The following is a 12,917-nucleotide window of genomic DNA, read 5'->3' on the forward strand; positions in this document are numbered from 1 at the left end:
TTTAGTTCATGGCATATTTTAATTTTTTCAGGCTAATTTTAAAATAAGTTTTTTAAATTGTATTTTAATTTGTACATTGTATGTTTTATCTTGCCTGTACACCGCCCTGAGTCCTTCGGGAGAAGGGCGGTATAAAAATCAAATAAATAAATAAATAAATAAAATAAATGTGAAGAACCAGAGATGCCTATCTCTGGAAATCAACAATTGGTTGTGTTATTTTTGAGAAAATTCATACTTTAAAAACTCTACCAGAATTTAAAGGTGGATATAGGGATAGGATTAAATTTTAAAACAATTATCAATATTTTTACATGAAAACAACAAAACCTGCCATATTGGAAAGTGCTTTTGTCAGCACCATGGCGTCAGCCTGAAAGGCAATGATTGCCTTGCAACTGTCAAGCTTTGATAGGAGGCTTAAGAATTGTCTCCTGTGGAGAAGTGGGGGGGGAGAGGTAGGGAGGATATTGGGGGTGGGGGGTATGCCTGATGTTGAAGGCAAGAAGGATCTGGCAAACGCCAGAGGCCAATGGCCTGTCCCCCCCCCCAAGGTAGCGGCAGCATTATCAGCTTAAACTGATCTGGCCAGCACACAAACACAAATTGAGATATTTAGAAAAACCTGTGAATGATTCAGAAATGGTTTGATTGAAGAGCAATTGCCAAAGATGTCTCTGTCCGACGACTGAGTCGAAAACTGGGGCCTGACAGAGAGACGTGGCTACAAAATGACGACTCAATCTCCAGGCAGATTGCACCGTATCAACCCATTCCTGAACCATTCCGCAGCCTACTAGGAAAAGGTACTCTGTTTCTACATTATTGCCCCTAGAGTTCAAGACCCACATTTGGAAACAACATCCTAGCTTGAACTTGAGAAGAAATCATATCTTTTCCCAAACACTGACTAGTGTGTCATAATTACAAAATGTACTTTTCAGCTTGTAAACTAATCTCTTTCTCTAATGTTTTCTTATAAAGGGGAAAAACCTAGAAAAAAATGTAGATCTCTTTCTCCCTCACTCGGTCTCACACACACACATATGAACACAGACCAAAATGGTGATTCACTTTCAGAATGTCAAATTGGTATATTTAGTCTTGATTGCTTCATAATAAACAGTGTCCTGAAATAATAAAAATGCTATCCAAAATAGTCCTATTATATTTCAAAGTTAGTAAATCTACTGCACATGCTTTCCTATCATTGCTTCCAGTATTATAATTACAATTATATTAAATTAAATTAAATTAATGTTTCTGGCATGGTTTTGTATATTATTTTTTAGAACATGGCCTCTAGAATGACTCAAAAGCAAGTATGGGAGGCAGCCTACAGTACCTATGTATTTTATTTAATGTAAGATCTAGTGCTACTATATACAAACATCTGAACCACCCCATGATACATAATACATTTATTCTTAATTATAAAATGTGTTCAAATAATTCCAAAAGAGAGTGATAAAAGATACTTATAATAATGTCTCAATTTATAATTTTGTTAAAGTGCAATACACAAAACAAACAGCAATGAAATAGATCACCTATTTAAATAAATTTAATTTAAAAAGAACAAACAAGCTCTCTACAGTATACCTACAGGTGCCATAGTCAAATTTTACTTAGTAGAAGAATTTAGTAAACTATTCTCAAATAGGCAACCATCTCATCACTATTTGCAAAAAACCTAAACAGGAGGAATCCATTACTGCTCTAGTCAGACTGTTAAAAGCTCTTACCATCAAAAAATTTCTTATGCCATTAAGTTTGAATCTCTTTTTAATTTCAAAGAGTATTTTATCTTCTTTAAGCCTTATGTTTTGCAAGTTGAACATGTGTTGCTTCTTTAAGCCTGTGGTTCCCAAATCATGTGCCATAGTAGTCCAGCCAATTCATCAGGATGCTGTAAGATATTTTACTACTTAATAAACAAAACAGCTCCATGAGAATGTTTAGAAACTTCTGCTTTAAGCCATTCTTCATGAGGATAAATTTCCAACCCCGTAATCCCTCTTAAAAGTCCACTCCAGCTTTACTATGTCCATTTCAAGTGGACATAATATTCCAAGTACTCTAATTAGCCCAGAGTTCAACAGAGCTATTATCTCATATAATTTTGCTATAATACTTTTAATTCAGACCAAAATTGTACTGGCTGTTTTACTGCATCATCACACTGACCATTCATAGAGATATTGCCACAAAGCTAATACTCCAGTTATATACCTATACAATTATTTTTTCCCTAACTAAATGCAGCACTTTAAAACTTTGAACACTATCACGTTAGTTGTGACCTTACTCAATACTTCCTTTTAAATCAATGCAGAACCATTTACAAGTCCACCAAATCCCAAAATCCTCTAGCCCAAGGATTCCTAAACTTTTTACCATCATACTTTCCTTTAGTGTAATCTTAATATACACACCTCCCTCCCCCCCTCAAATTCAAACTGCAAAATAAACACAAATGAACAATGACAATACAATGAAACTGGGAAAGGAGGATTTTTTTGTAGCAATGTAATTAAAAGGTTCCGCATACTTCCCCTGGACACTGTCTGTGTCTTCCCCAAGGGGGTATATCTCAAAATTTGGGAAACCTGCTCTAGCCTTATGTTACACTGTTTGCAAGGTTATGATGAAAGTCTTGTTATATGGTTTACTACACAGCATTCCCTTGGTTAACAAACTCCATCATAAAAACAGATAAGGCTATTCTGGCACAAGTTATTCTTAAGAAAACCATGCTGCCTCTTGAAAACAGTAGCATTTTCTCTTAATGCCTCAAGAAATGCTGCTGGACAAAGCATTTTAATTCCTTCTAGAACAAATTCTAAACTAACTGGTCTGTGGTTCTGAAATTACTTCAGCCTGAATTTATTTAATTATCAAACTTGTATGCCACTCCTTTTATCAAAGGCAACTTTAGCAACCTGGAAGGTAATTTGTCTCGCCATAGAGATCTAAAGTCATTTAAAATAGCAAGGTGGACTCTTACTATAACATGAACAATCCTGAGATTTTTCTCTCTCTCTGTCCTGACATTAGGAAAGACTCTTTTTGTCTTCTGAGAAATCTCAGAAGGAAGATATTAAGGAGTTCCACTTTCTCTTTACCGCCATCATTATGACTTTCCTGCTTTCCTGATGCAACAGACCAACAGCTTCTAATTCTTCTAAAATTTAGATATATTATTATTATTGGAATTTCTCAGCAGTCTGGTCTTAGTGTGAGCTTTATTTTTTTCTATTCTATCTATTCAAATTTCAGATAATCCTTTTACTCCTCCCTTACCATCCTCCTTTTCCATTTTTTATGTATTTCTTTTTCTGCTTCAGGTATTGCTATTCATCCATGTGGACCTGCTAAAATTTGTCTCACTCAACTGTTTTAGAAACTATTTGTGCCTATTCCTTCAGTATCTTGTTTCAGGAGATTTCCCAACCTTTTTTGACTTATCTTTAAGATTCAAGTCAAGGCATGATGTCTACCTTTTTAAAACTTAAAATCTTTCTTCTTGAAGGCCAAGTTATATGACTGACTTTGCTCAGCTTTTCATTAGTTATCTTGAACTCCAATATGACATGATTGCTTTCCCATGAATACCACACACCTCCAGTCCATTGACTAATTCCTCTCTGTTGGTCAGGATTAGATCCAGGATAGCTGAAACCCTTGTTTCTTCTTGCAATTCTGAGAAATGAAATTGTCAGGAAGAGAAATCAGAAATTTGCTGGGCCTCCCATTACTAGTTATATTAACTTTTCAGCAGATATTAAAACACTGTAGTCTGCCTCTTTGAAAACTTGGGACGTGATTCAAAAATCTAAATCCTTTAAATTTAGTATTCAATGTCTTATAATAAAATTCCCACGTAGATATGTCTTTGTTTTTTAGGATTTTTAATCTTACCCAGAAGCTTTCAACAAAAGTTCCATATTTTAAGCCATATGGCTTATTTACATACAAAATTACTCCACCACCATTTTATTGTGTCTGTCTCCTGAATAAACATCATTTATGCTTTAATCATATCCCACCAGATTCCTCTGATGTTATCAGGTTATATTTGTTTTAAAATTTCTAGTTTTCTTTTCTTTTTTGCTCAATATCCATATTGTGCATACTGAATACAAACACTAGAGACTTGAGGGTGTCACTATTTCTTGATGTCCCTACTATAAAGTACTCTTTCCTGCTTTATGATTCCCCCATCACCATGTGTAATCACATTTCTAAAATCGAAGACTTCTCTGAATGTAATTTTGTCACCCTTTCCATTTGGGACTTAATTAAAGACTACCCTAATTTTCAAAGCTTCTGTCAAACATACTTTTCCCTTAGCTTATTTTTGCCTAGAAATCCCTTCTCCAATTCTAACATCATCATCTCCATAACTAGTTTTTCATTTTCAGAACACCACTTCCCTTCCGGTTCCTTGAACCTCAACAGGAAAAACAAATGAACAATCACTTCAAGAAAGTATTTTGTCATCTTCCTATGCAGGATTTTATAATAACTTGTAATCAAGAATGTTCACTCTTTTCTAGCCTTGTTCCTTGTCTGCAAATGATTATGTGGTAATCCTTCCACCAAAAAATATCAGAGAGAAGCAAAAAGAAAGTGAACAGTGGCCCTTTTACATTATTGCATCCACACTGCCCTCATCTGGCATGTAGCTCTGAACAAATATCTTCAAACGAATATTGTCCTTGAAAAGGAAAAAAATTAGCCAGACCTGTTTTGGGACTTGATACTGTGTAAATCAGAAATGACTTTGCACAACATTTGAAACCAACCCATGCAATATCTGCTATTACGTAATGTCTTACTTAAAGAGGATTTGTCTTGGAACATAGTAGCATCAGAGGCTAGAATAGCGTGGGCACTAATAGCACTTGCTAATACAACCTTTCTAAGGTACATTACTATGGGGAAAAGAAACCTGGGCAACTAAATCAATTAAAAAATTGAATCAAGGTTTATCTGTTCGTGAAAGATAGCCAACACTGCATATAAAACTTCTGCACCAGAGACAAATTCATTGTGTTTTAATCACACTTGGCCAAATAAAGTATTCTGTTCTGTCCTGCTCTGCTCTCCTCTATAATATATGATACTATGATCAGAGCTTCTTCATACCTTAGTCCTTTTAACAGATAAGGAAATTCTAATTAGGCAAACAAGTTACAAAATAGTGAATGACATAATACTTTTAGCAGACAATTGACATTTACTGTACTTGCTAGAATAAGTTTATAAAGTCATAGGAAATCAGCACTCTTACAGAATAATAGAATAGAATAGAATAGAATAGAATAGAATAGAATAGAATAGAATAGAATAGAATAGAATAGAATAGAATTTATTGGCCAAGTGTGACTGGACACACAAGGAATTTGTCTTGGTGCATATGTTCTCAGTGTATATAAAAGAAAAGATACCTCCATCAAGGTACAACATTTACAACACAAATGATGGTCATAGGGTACAATTTAACACTTAATGATATAACACTTAATGATAATCACAGGGCACAAATAAGCAATCAGGAGCAATCAATATCGATATAAATTATAAGGATTACCAGCAACAAAGTTACAGTCATACAGTCATAAGTGGAAAGAAATTGGTGATGGGAACTATGAGAAGATTAATAGTAGTGCAGATTTAGTAAATAGTTTGACAGTGTTGAGGGAATTATTTGTTTAGCAGAGTGATGGCCTTCGGGAAAAAACTGTTTTTGTGTCTAGTTGTTCTGGTGTACAGTGCTCTATAGCGTCATTTTGAGGATAGGAGTTGAAACAGTTTATGTCCAGGATATGAGGGATCTGTAAATATTTTCACGGCCCTCTTCTTGATTCGTGCAGTATACAGGTCCTCAATGGAAGGCAGGTTGGTAGCAATTATTTTATTTATTTTATTTTATTAATTAAACAGGATGACAATTGGGTATAAATGGTGGATCTTTCTCTATAAAAACATCATCATTGTAGACTGCTTTTCATGACAGAGATTTCTGGAAGCGAATGATGCCCTGATCAAAAACAATCTGTGAACTTCAGAAAAAGTATTACTTTTATGAAGATTGAAAGGGCTACAAAACCACCACAAAGTAGGTTTCTCTCTAACAACTCATGATAAAAGATAGAATGCATACAAGTGGAGAAAATGCAGCACTATAGCTACTCTTTCTAAGAGTGATTGTCCAATGAAATTTTCTCCAAGAGCAAGTCATACAATATCTTGGGAGGTGGTAAAGGACTTCAGGTACCAATAAAGGAACTGCCTAATGCCGGCGTCTCCCATAAGGAAAGCACTGAATAAGAATGATGCACATGGGAGGGTATTAAAATCACTGCTCTATAGAAAACATACTACCCCCTTTCTCAAGTTTGTTAAAATTCACCTGAATGATTTAGAACAGGAATGTCAAACATGCAGCCTGTGGGCCAGATCTGGCCTCCGATACGCCCAGAGTTGTCCCGTGGGGCCATCCCAGAGATGGCAAGGGACCGGCCCATGCTGCCCCAGCAATGGCCTACCGCAGCCCTGTCCACCCAGTTGGCCGAAACAATCAGCTGTACCCACCCTGGGTCCCCAAGGGCAAACAAAATCCCAATATAGCCCATGATGTGATCGAGTTTGACACCCCTGACTTAGAAGGTTATTTAAACTATGTTCTGAGTTGGATGACACAAGACTGGAACTTTCTAGCAGTAATGAAGATTGTTGGGGGACCCTCCCCCCGAAAGACTGCATTGCAACGAAAGAATTTCATCCAAATATGAATAAGATGGGAGTCGGAGTGGGCCTGGATAGCGTGCTACCATTCTAAGAGCAATTGATTTTAGATTCTGTCAGCAAATTTTATAAGACAGCGTCAGCAAATCTGTCCGTGAAATAAAGCTTAAGCAAATGAGTCATGCTACAGTACTATAATGATCACAAGTAAATCACAAGTAAATGTACACAAGTAAAATTACAATAGATTGGCTAAAGTATAAAATAATTCACATTTTGAACAGGCCAAGTTAAAACCTTGACTGTAACTCAACAGAAATCCAAAAATAGTCCAAAAATAATGAGTTGAAACAGTTCTATAAGGAGTGATGTGTCATTTGCAGAAACAATCAATAGGGACAGGAAAAGGCTGGTTGAAATCATGGCTGCTAAAAAAGATTCCATAATTTACTAAATCAAAAGCTACATATTTTTCCCTAACAAAATTAGAGAATGTTATGTTACTGTGTTTAATAAAACCACAAGATTCTACTCTATTTGTAGGTTGCTTAATCCAAATCTCATCTATTAACAGGATTTAATAATTCCATACTATTATTAGTATTTTTCAACTAGTACAAACTATTGGAAAGCTTTCAGCTACCTCTTTCCCCTCTGGAGTACTGAAGCTTAAAGTTAGAGCTTGCAAGTTTCTATGCAGGTAGATTTCAGAAAATTCTGAGTCCATTTATATTTTTATTATGTTTGTTATATTTATTTTTATTATATTTTATAAACAAATTACCTGCTATACAGAATATAATAAGCTAATGAGTTTGATGTTCAATTTTAGTTTGTAGGTTACATGAACCCAAGCAATTTGGATTACTTAATAACGATAGGAAAACCCAGTTAATAACTCGCTAAATACGGTTTCTAGTAAATATGCCTCATAGTTCCCTTTGCTTCCTTCCTATCAAATGGTATATTATTATTATTATTATTATTATTTATTGGATTTATAAACCGCCCTTCTCCCGAAGGACTCATTATAAACCCCCCCCATACCCATACATTAAAAAAACATGTTACAGAATTTCCAGTGTTCTAATATTTTATTTACTTGTTCAATAGTTATATCCTGCCTTTATTATTTTATAAATAACTCAAGACAGTGAACATATCCAACCATCCCTCCTCCTATTTTCCCCACAACAACCCTGTTAGATGAGTTGGACTGAGACAGAGTGACAGGCCCAAGGTCACTCAGCTGACTTCCATGGCTATATTTGTAAATTGCCTACATGCACTAGGATTGAAACAGCAGATAAAGTACACAAATAACTAAAAAATAAAATATATGAAGATGACTGTTGCTTATTGCCATCTGGAAATATTCTAAAAATGAGTTTCAAATGAACCAGGGAAGTTTTTTAAGCCAATGAGAACAAGCAGAAATGTACATTGATAAATTATACAAACAGACTTCAAGTTACTATTTGTTCAGTGACCCTATGAAGTTAAGGGGGTGCTGAACAAATGGTAGTTATGCCTAGTTACTCTTGCTGCAGCGCCCCACTGTCACATAATCAAAATTCAGGGACTTGGCAACCACAGGGGCAATTCAACCCCACCCCTACCTGCCTATGTCCCTCTATCTCTGCCCTTTGGTAGCCCTGCACTCTGATGGCTCAAGCCAACCAGCTTGTGCCCTGCATGCCCTCTGTTAACTGGCCCTACAGCCCCTGCCAAATAAAACCGCAATAAAAATCCAAATCCAAATAAAATCACCGTATCCAAATTAAAGCCACAATCATAATATTAAAATAATATAGCATGCACCATGCAGTCAAGCTTATCTAACATCCCAGACCAAAGCCGAATTTTAAATCCTTGTTGAAATAGCAACAAGGTTGCGGCCATCTGAATCATACAAGGGATGATCTTCTACCGGTATATGGCGGATGCTGCAACACATTTAAAAAAGTTTTTCCCCTTTCATGATTTATACTTTTCAAAATTACTTAAAGCTTTTATGATTGTTCCCTCTTCCCACCCTTCCATTACTAATTTCCCATTTTCAGTGTTAAGATTCTGTATATTTTAATTATGATTTTCAGATGAGTTAACCACTGAAATAGAATTACAATAAAAAGAATATTTTAATATAATACTAATTAATCAATATGAGGCACACTATATAAGAGACTGTAAGATAATTCCATTGTAGATCTATTTATAGTTGGAACAAATTAAGGGTATCTCAGAAAACAGATTCCCTTGTGGGAACTTGCTTTGCTTCTCCAGATTAATACCTGAAATGATATGCTGTTAGCATATAGATCACACACAAAGAAATCAACCAACACACATATACTAAAAATGTATGTAAATTATGTGAAATCTCTGAGATTTATAATGGTGGTATACAATATGTCATCATTTTTGAACCTAATGTGACTTCAAAAAGATCTTAGAGAAATGTATCGAACAGGAAAAGACATAGGTCACCACTATCCAGTAAGAACTTTACATGGCCCACTAGAGTCTACAAAAAATGAGGGGGGGCGGATCAGGCAACAGATTCCTTGTGCGTCCAGGCACATTTGGCCAATAAATAATTCTATTCAAGAATGTATTTGGAAACTTTTCACTTCCAAAGTTCAAGCAGCTCCTTGCCTCCTATAATTTTATAAAACTGTTAAAAACATTATTTCATCATATTTTTAAGCAGGGTTGAATATTTTGGATAGCTGTTGCTTTTATTCAGCATTTTAGTCTATTATACAGTATTTGCTAGAGCAGGATACAAGAATTGTGAAAAATCCTTTGTATTACTTTAGTGTTTGTGCTGATTGGTTTAAAAGTGTTCCCCAAGTTCATCTGCTGAGCTACAGATGGATTTGAATCTGATTTTTGCAGTCTTTGTTTAATATCTTAACTGCTATCCCATACTGCTTCTATCCCCTATTTTAACTTTGTTTTCTAAAGTAAGTATGCCCTTTATTGTAAGATGTAGCAGTAAAAATACAGGTAGTCCTTGCTTACCAACCACAAATGAGACAGCAACTCCATCACTATGCAACATGGTTATAAAGTAAAAAATCACACAGATGTGCCCAACTTATATCACTTGTGGTTGCAGTTGTTAAGGGAACCATTTAGGTTAAGTGCAACATCATCTGAATTCAACTTTCAACTTCCTGCTGGCTTCCCCACGAATTTTACTTGTTGAAAGCTGGCTGTGAAGGTCGCAAATAGCGAACATGTGATCACACAAAGCTGCAACTCTTGTAAATGTGCACTGGTTGCCAAGCATCTGAACTGTGATCAAGCAAATGTTCTTTTTCAGTACCATCATCACTTTGAAAAGTTGCTGAATGAGCAATCAATAAATGAGTAATATGTATAAATTAATATTTTTGTACCACTATTTAAGAAATACATGAATTATCACCAAAGTCAAATATGGTCCAACTACACTCCCAAATGTCAATTTCCTACTATTAGAAAGAAAAAAAAAAGAACCAATACCAAAATAGTATTTTTTCTATCTTAGATCATTTCAAGTTTGGAAATAAAAATATTCTGTGCATTCTTCAAAAACGACACAGAAGATCTGCATAGCACTGCTCTAGTATTAAGGAAGCTTGGCTATTGTTTGAGCCTCAACATATGTGTATCCATGTGTGTTGTTCCATGAAAGAGATGATTTATTAAAGTTAATGCAATTGTTCATGAAACAGTTGTTTAATGAAAAGAGATGTGCGCTGTGTTCAGATGAGATCCAAAGGATTTCTTCCAAATCAAAGTTTGTAGCTATGTAAATATGTGCCTATTTGCTTTTTGTTTCCTTTTTCCCAATCTTAATTTATTTTGTTACAACTTATTATTGACAAGGGAGTCCCTGGATTTATCAATTTCTATAAACCACCCTGAGAAGTTTATACTGAACAGTATGGAAGATGCTTGGTATAAACGAAACATTCATTTTTAGCAAGCTCAGAATGAAAAATAAGGATCAAAATCACTATTGCTCCTAATTACTAGTGATGGCAGGATTACATAAATGCATCATTTAAATTGCCAAATTTAGTTTAATGTCTTTCATGAATAACTATAGCTGCTATAAATAAGCAACATGATTATATTTGGACATCCTGTCTACCCAAAAGCAAATTACAGTATGTATACTTCATTATGCATGAACCAGGCCTAAAAATCAACCTTCTATCAGCTACAATGTCCCTTATACTCTGGACTTCTCTTATAATTCTTTATCTGGTCTGCTTGGGGAAAATTAGCTAATTCCATAAATCACTACAAAAAATTACATTTCACAGGAAAATACAAAAACCTAGAATACAGAACTGCCAAGAGCATATTAGCCATCTCCTTCACATGGTTTTTAGTTTTTAGTTTGCAGGAACCATTTGGCTTTAACTTTGTACGGACTTGATAAGGTCAGACTTTATTATATCTCTTTCTGATATTAAGAAAATGAGTAATGCCTTGTTTGGGGATACATAAACCTTCAAGTACAGCCCCTTTAATAAGCAACCACTGCTTCTTAGGAAGCAAATACATGGAATCCAGAGGATTTAATTACCACAGTGCTATATCTGTATAAACAGATCAGATGACAAGTTACTCCAAGAGGAAATGATAACAAACAAGAGACTAATCTCAACCCGGGCAATAGAAATTTAACAGTACAAATAGATATAGCAATAAGAAAAAAAAATCAAGCCTAGAAATGCTGAAACAAGAGACTGCATATTCTCCATGTTATATAGCTAAGATTCTGAGGCCAAAAGAAAATAGATTGCCTAAAATCATGTTACTGTTAAAAACTATATTAAAAAAGGCTAACCATTCAATTCAATTTCCCAGCAACTGTATTGTAAACCTTTGTTTTTCCATTAACTCGCCATTCTCCAAGGAATGGCACTTTTATTGGAGCAGCTTCAACTAAAATTTCGCAAGTATTTAGCCTCACGGTACGTAATGGGAGATTTAGACAGGAACTTTTCAAGCGTGGCAGGTTTGAGGTCTAGAATGGGAAACTATCGGGGCGTTGTCACGCTCCGTCACCATTTTTTTTAATCTCATCGAAGCATTCGCCTAACAGCGCTCTTTCAGGCCTAAAGAAACCCCCACACACACACACATTAAACCACCCCAACCGCTCTTCTTGTGCTTCACGTCTACCAGCTTGGCAATGGCGCTGCCACTCTACGAAATCGGGGTAGCACTGAAGGGTTAGTAACACCCAGAGGCTTGACGGGGAATCCCGGCGCAGCCACGGTCGCCGGTGTAGGCCTTACTAGGCCGGCGTCAAGCTGCGGGCGGTCCCTAAGTCGAGCACCTCCCCCTCTTGAGCAGTCACTACCACGTCGGCGCAGCCAACACTGCGGAAATGGAGCGGCTGAGGCGGGCGTTGCGCAGGCGGCTTGGCCCTCAGGCCGGGCTTCCCAATTCCCGCAGCGGCTCTTTTCCCTCCCCCACGCCACCCCCCTTTTGCTTTCTCACCTGTGTCCCCGATTATGATATACTTGAAGAGATACGCGTAGGCCATGTCTTCCCGATCCCCGCCGCTTCACCCTCCTGCCTTCTCCGGTAGAACTGTCGCTCCTCTGTGGCGCGGCGTGACGTGACGCCCCCTCCGCCCTTTTATGTCAGAGCTCGCGCTACGTAAGATTTGAAGCCGTTAGCGACTTCTTCCCCCCCCCTCCGCGCGCGCCGCACGACTTCCAAACCACACCGCCTTTTCCCTTTCCGAAGCGGAATCTCTCACGTCGGCCCTTCGGCTGTGCCGGCCCGCGCGCCCCCTTCCTTTCCTTTCCCCTGCTTTTCCGCCGCGTCTCCGAAGAGGCTTGTAAACGTCCCGAGGCGAGAGATGGGAGCGTCCGAAGGGGGAGGGAGGGAGGGGGGCAGGAACAATAACAGGCAGTAAGGCTCCTACAGGGTTCGGCAACGTCACGAAACGCTCTTCGCCGACCCGGAAGTGCTCGAACCCTCCGCTGCCTCTTCTTGGTGTTTGGGCGGGGGAGGGGAGAGAGGGGGAGGAACCTTGGAAGTGACATACGGGCGGAGGCTTAAGAACTCGGGGCGGGGAAAGGAGGGGTCGATGGTGGATCTGAGTCACGTGAGAAGAGAGGTCACGGAATGGCCGTAAGAAATGT

At 37.3% G+C, this 12,917-nt stretch overlaps 1 protein-coding gene across 2 annotated transcripts in view; it reads right to left on the reverse strand.

Annotated features, from left to right (window-relative positions):
• The window catches only part of RAB2A (RAB2A, member RAS oncogene family), a 57,462-nt gene extending 44,793 nt beyond the window's left edge, over window positions 1–12,669 (reverse strand). Inside the window, exons 1-2 of one of the 2 annotated variants that reach the window (XM_058175342.1) lie at window positions 12,265–12,408; window positions 3,623–3,702 (exon numbers count right to left, since the gene is read on the reverse strand). Coding sequence is in view for 1 of the 2 variants with exons in the window: in XM_058175340.1 (XP_058031323.1) it covers window positions 12,265–12,310 (46 nt within the window). In the remaining variant the exon portion in view is untranslated. Of the gene's footprint in view, window positions 1–3,622; window positions 3,703–12,264 lie in introns of both variants that reach the window. The other variant, XM_058175340.1, reaches the window with a different exon arrangement.
• Between the last annotated feature and the right edge of the window lie 248 nt (window positions 12,670–12,917).

The sequence above is a fragment of the Ahaetulla prasina genome, chromosome 3 (assembly GCF_028640845.1).
Source record: "Ahaetulla prasina isolate Xishuangbanna chromosome 3, ASM2864084v1, whole genome shotgun sequence".
NCBI lineage: Eukaryota > Metazoa > Chordata > Lepidosauria > Squamata > Colubridae > Ahaetulla > Ahaetulla prasina.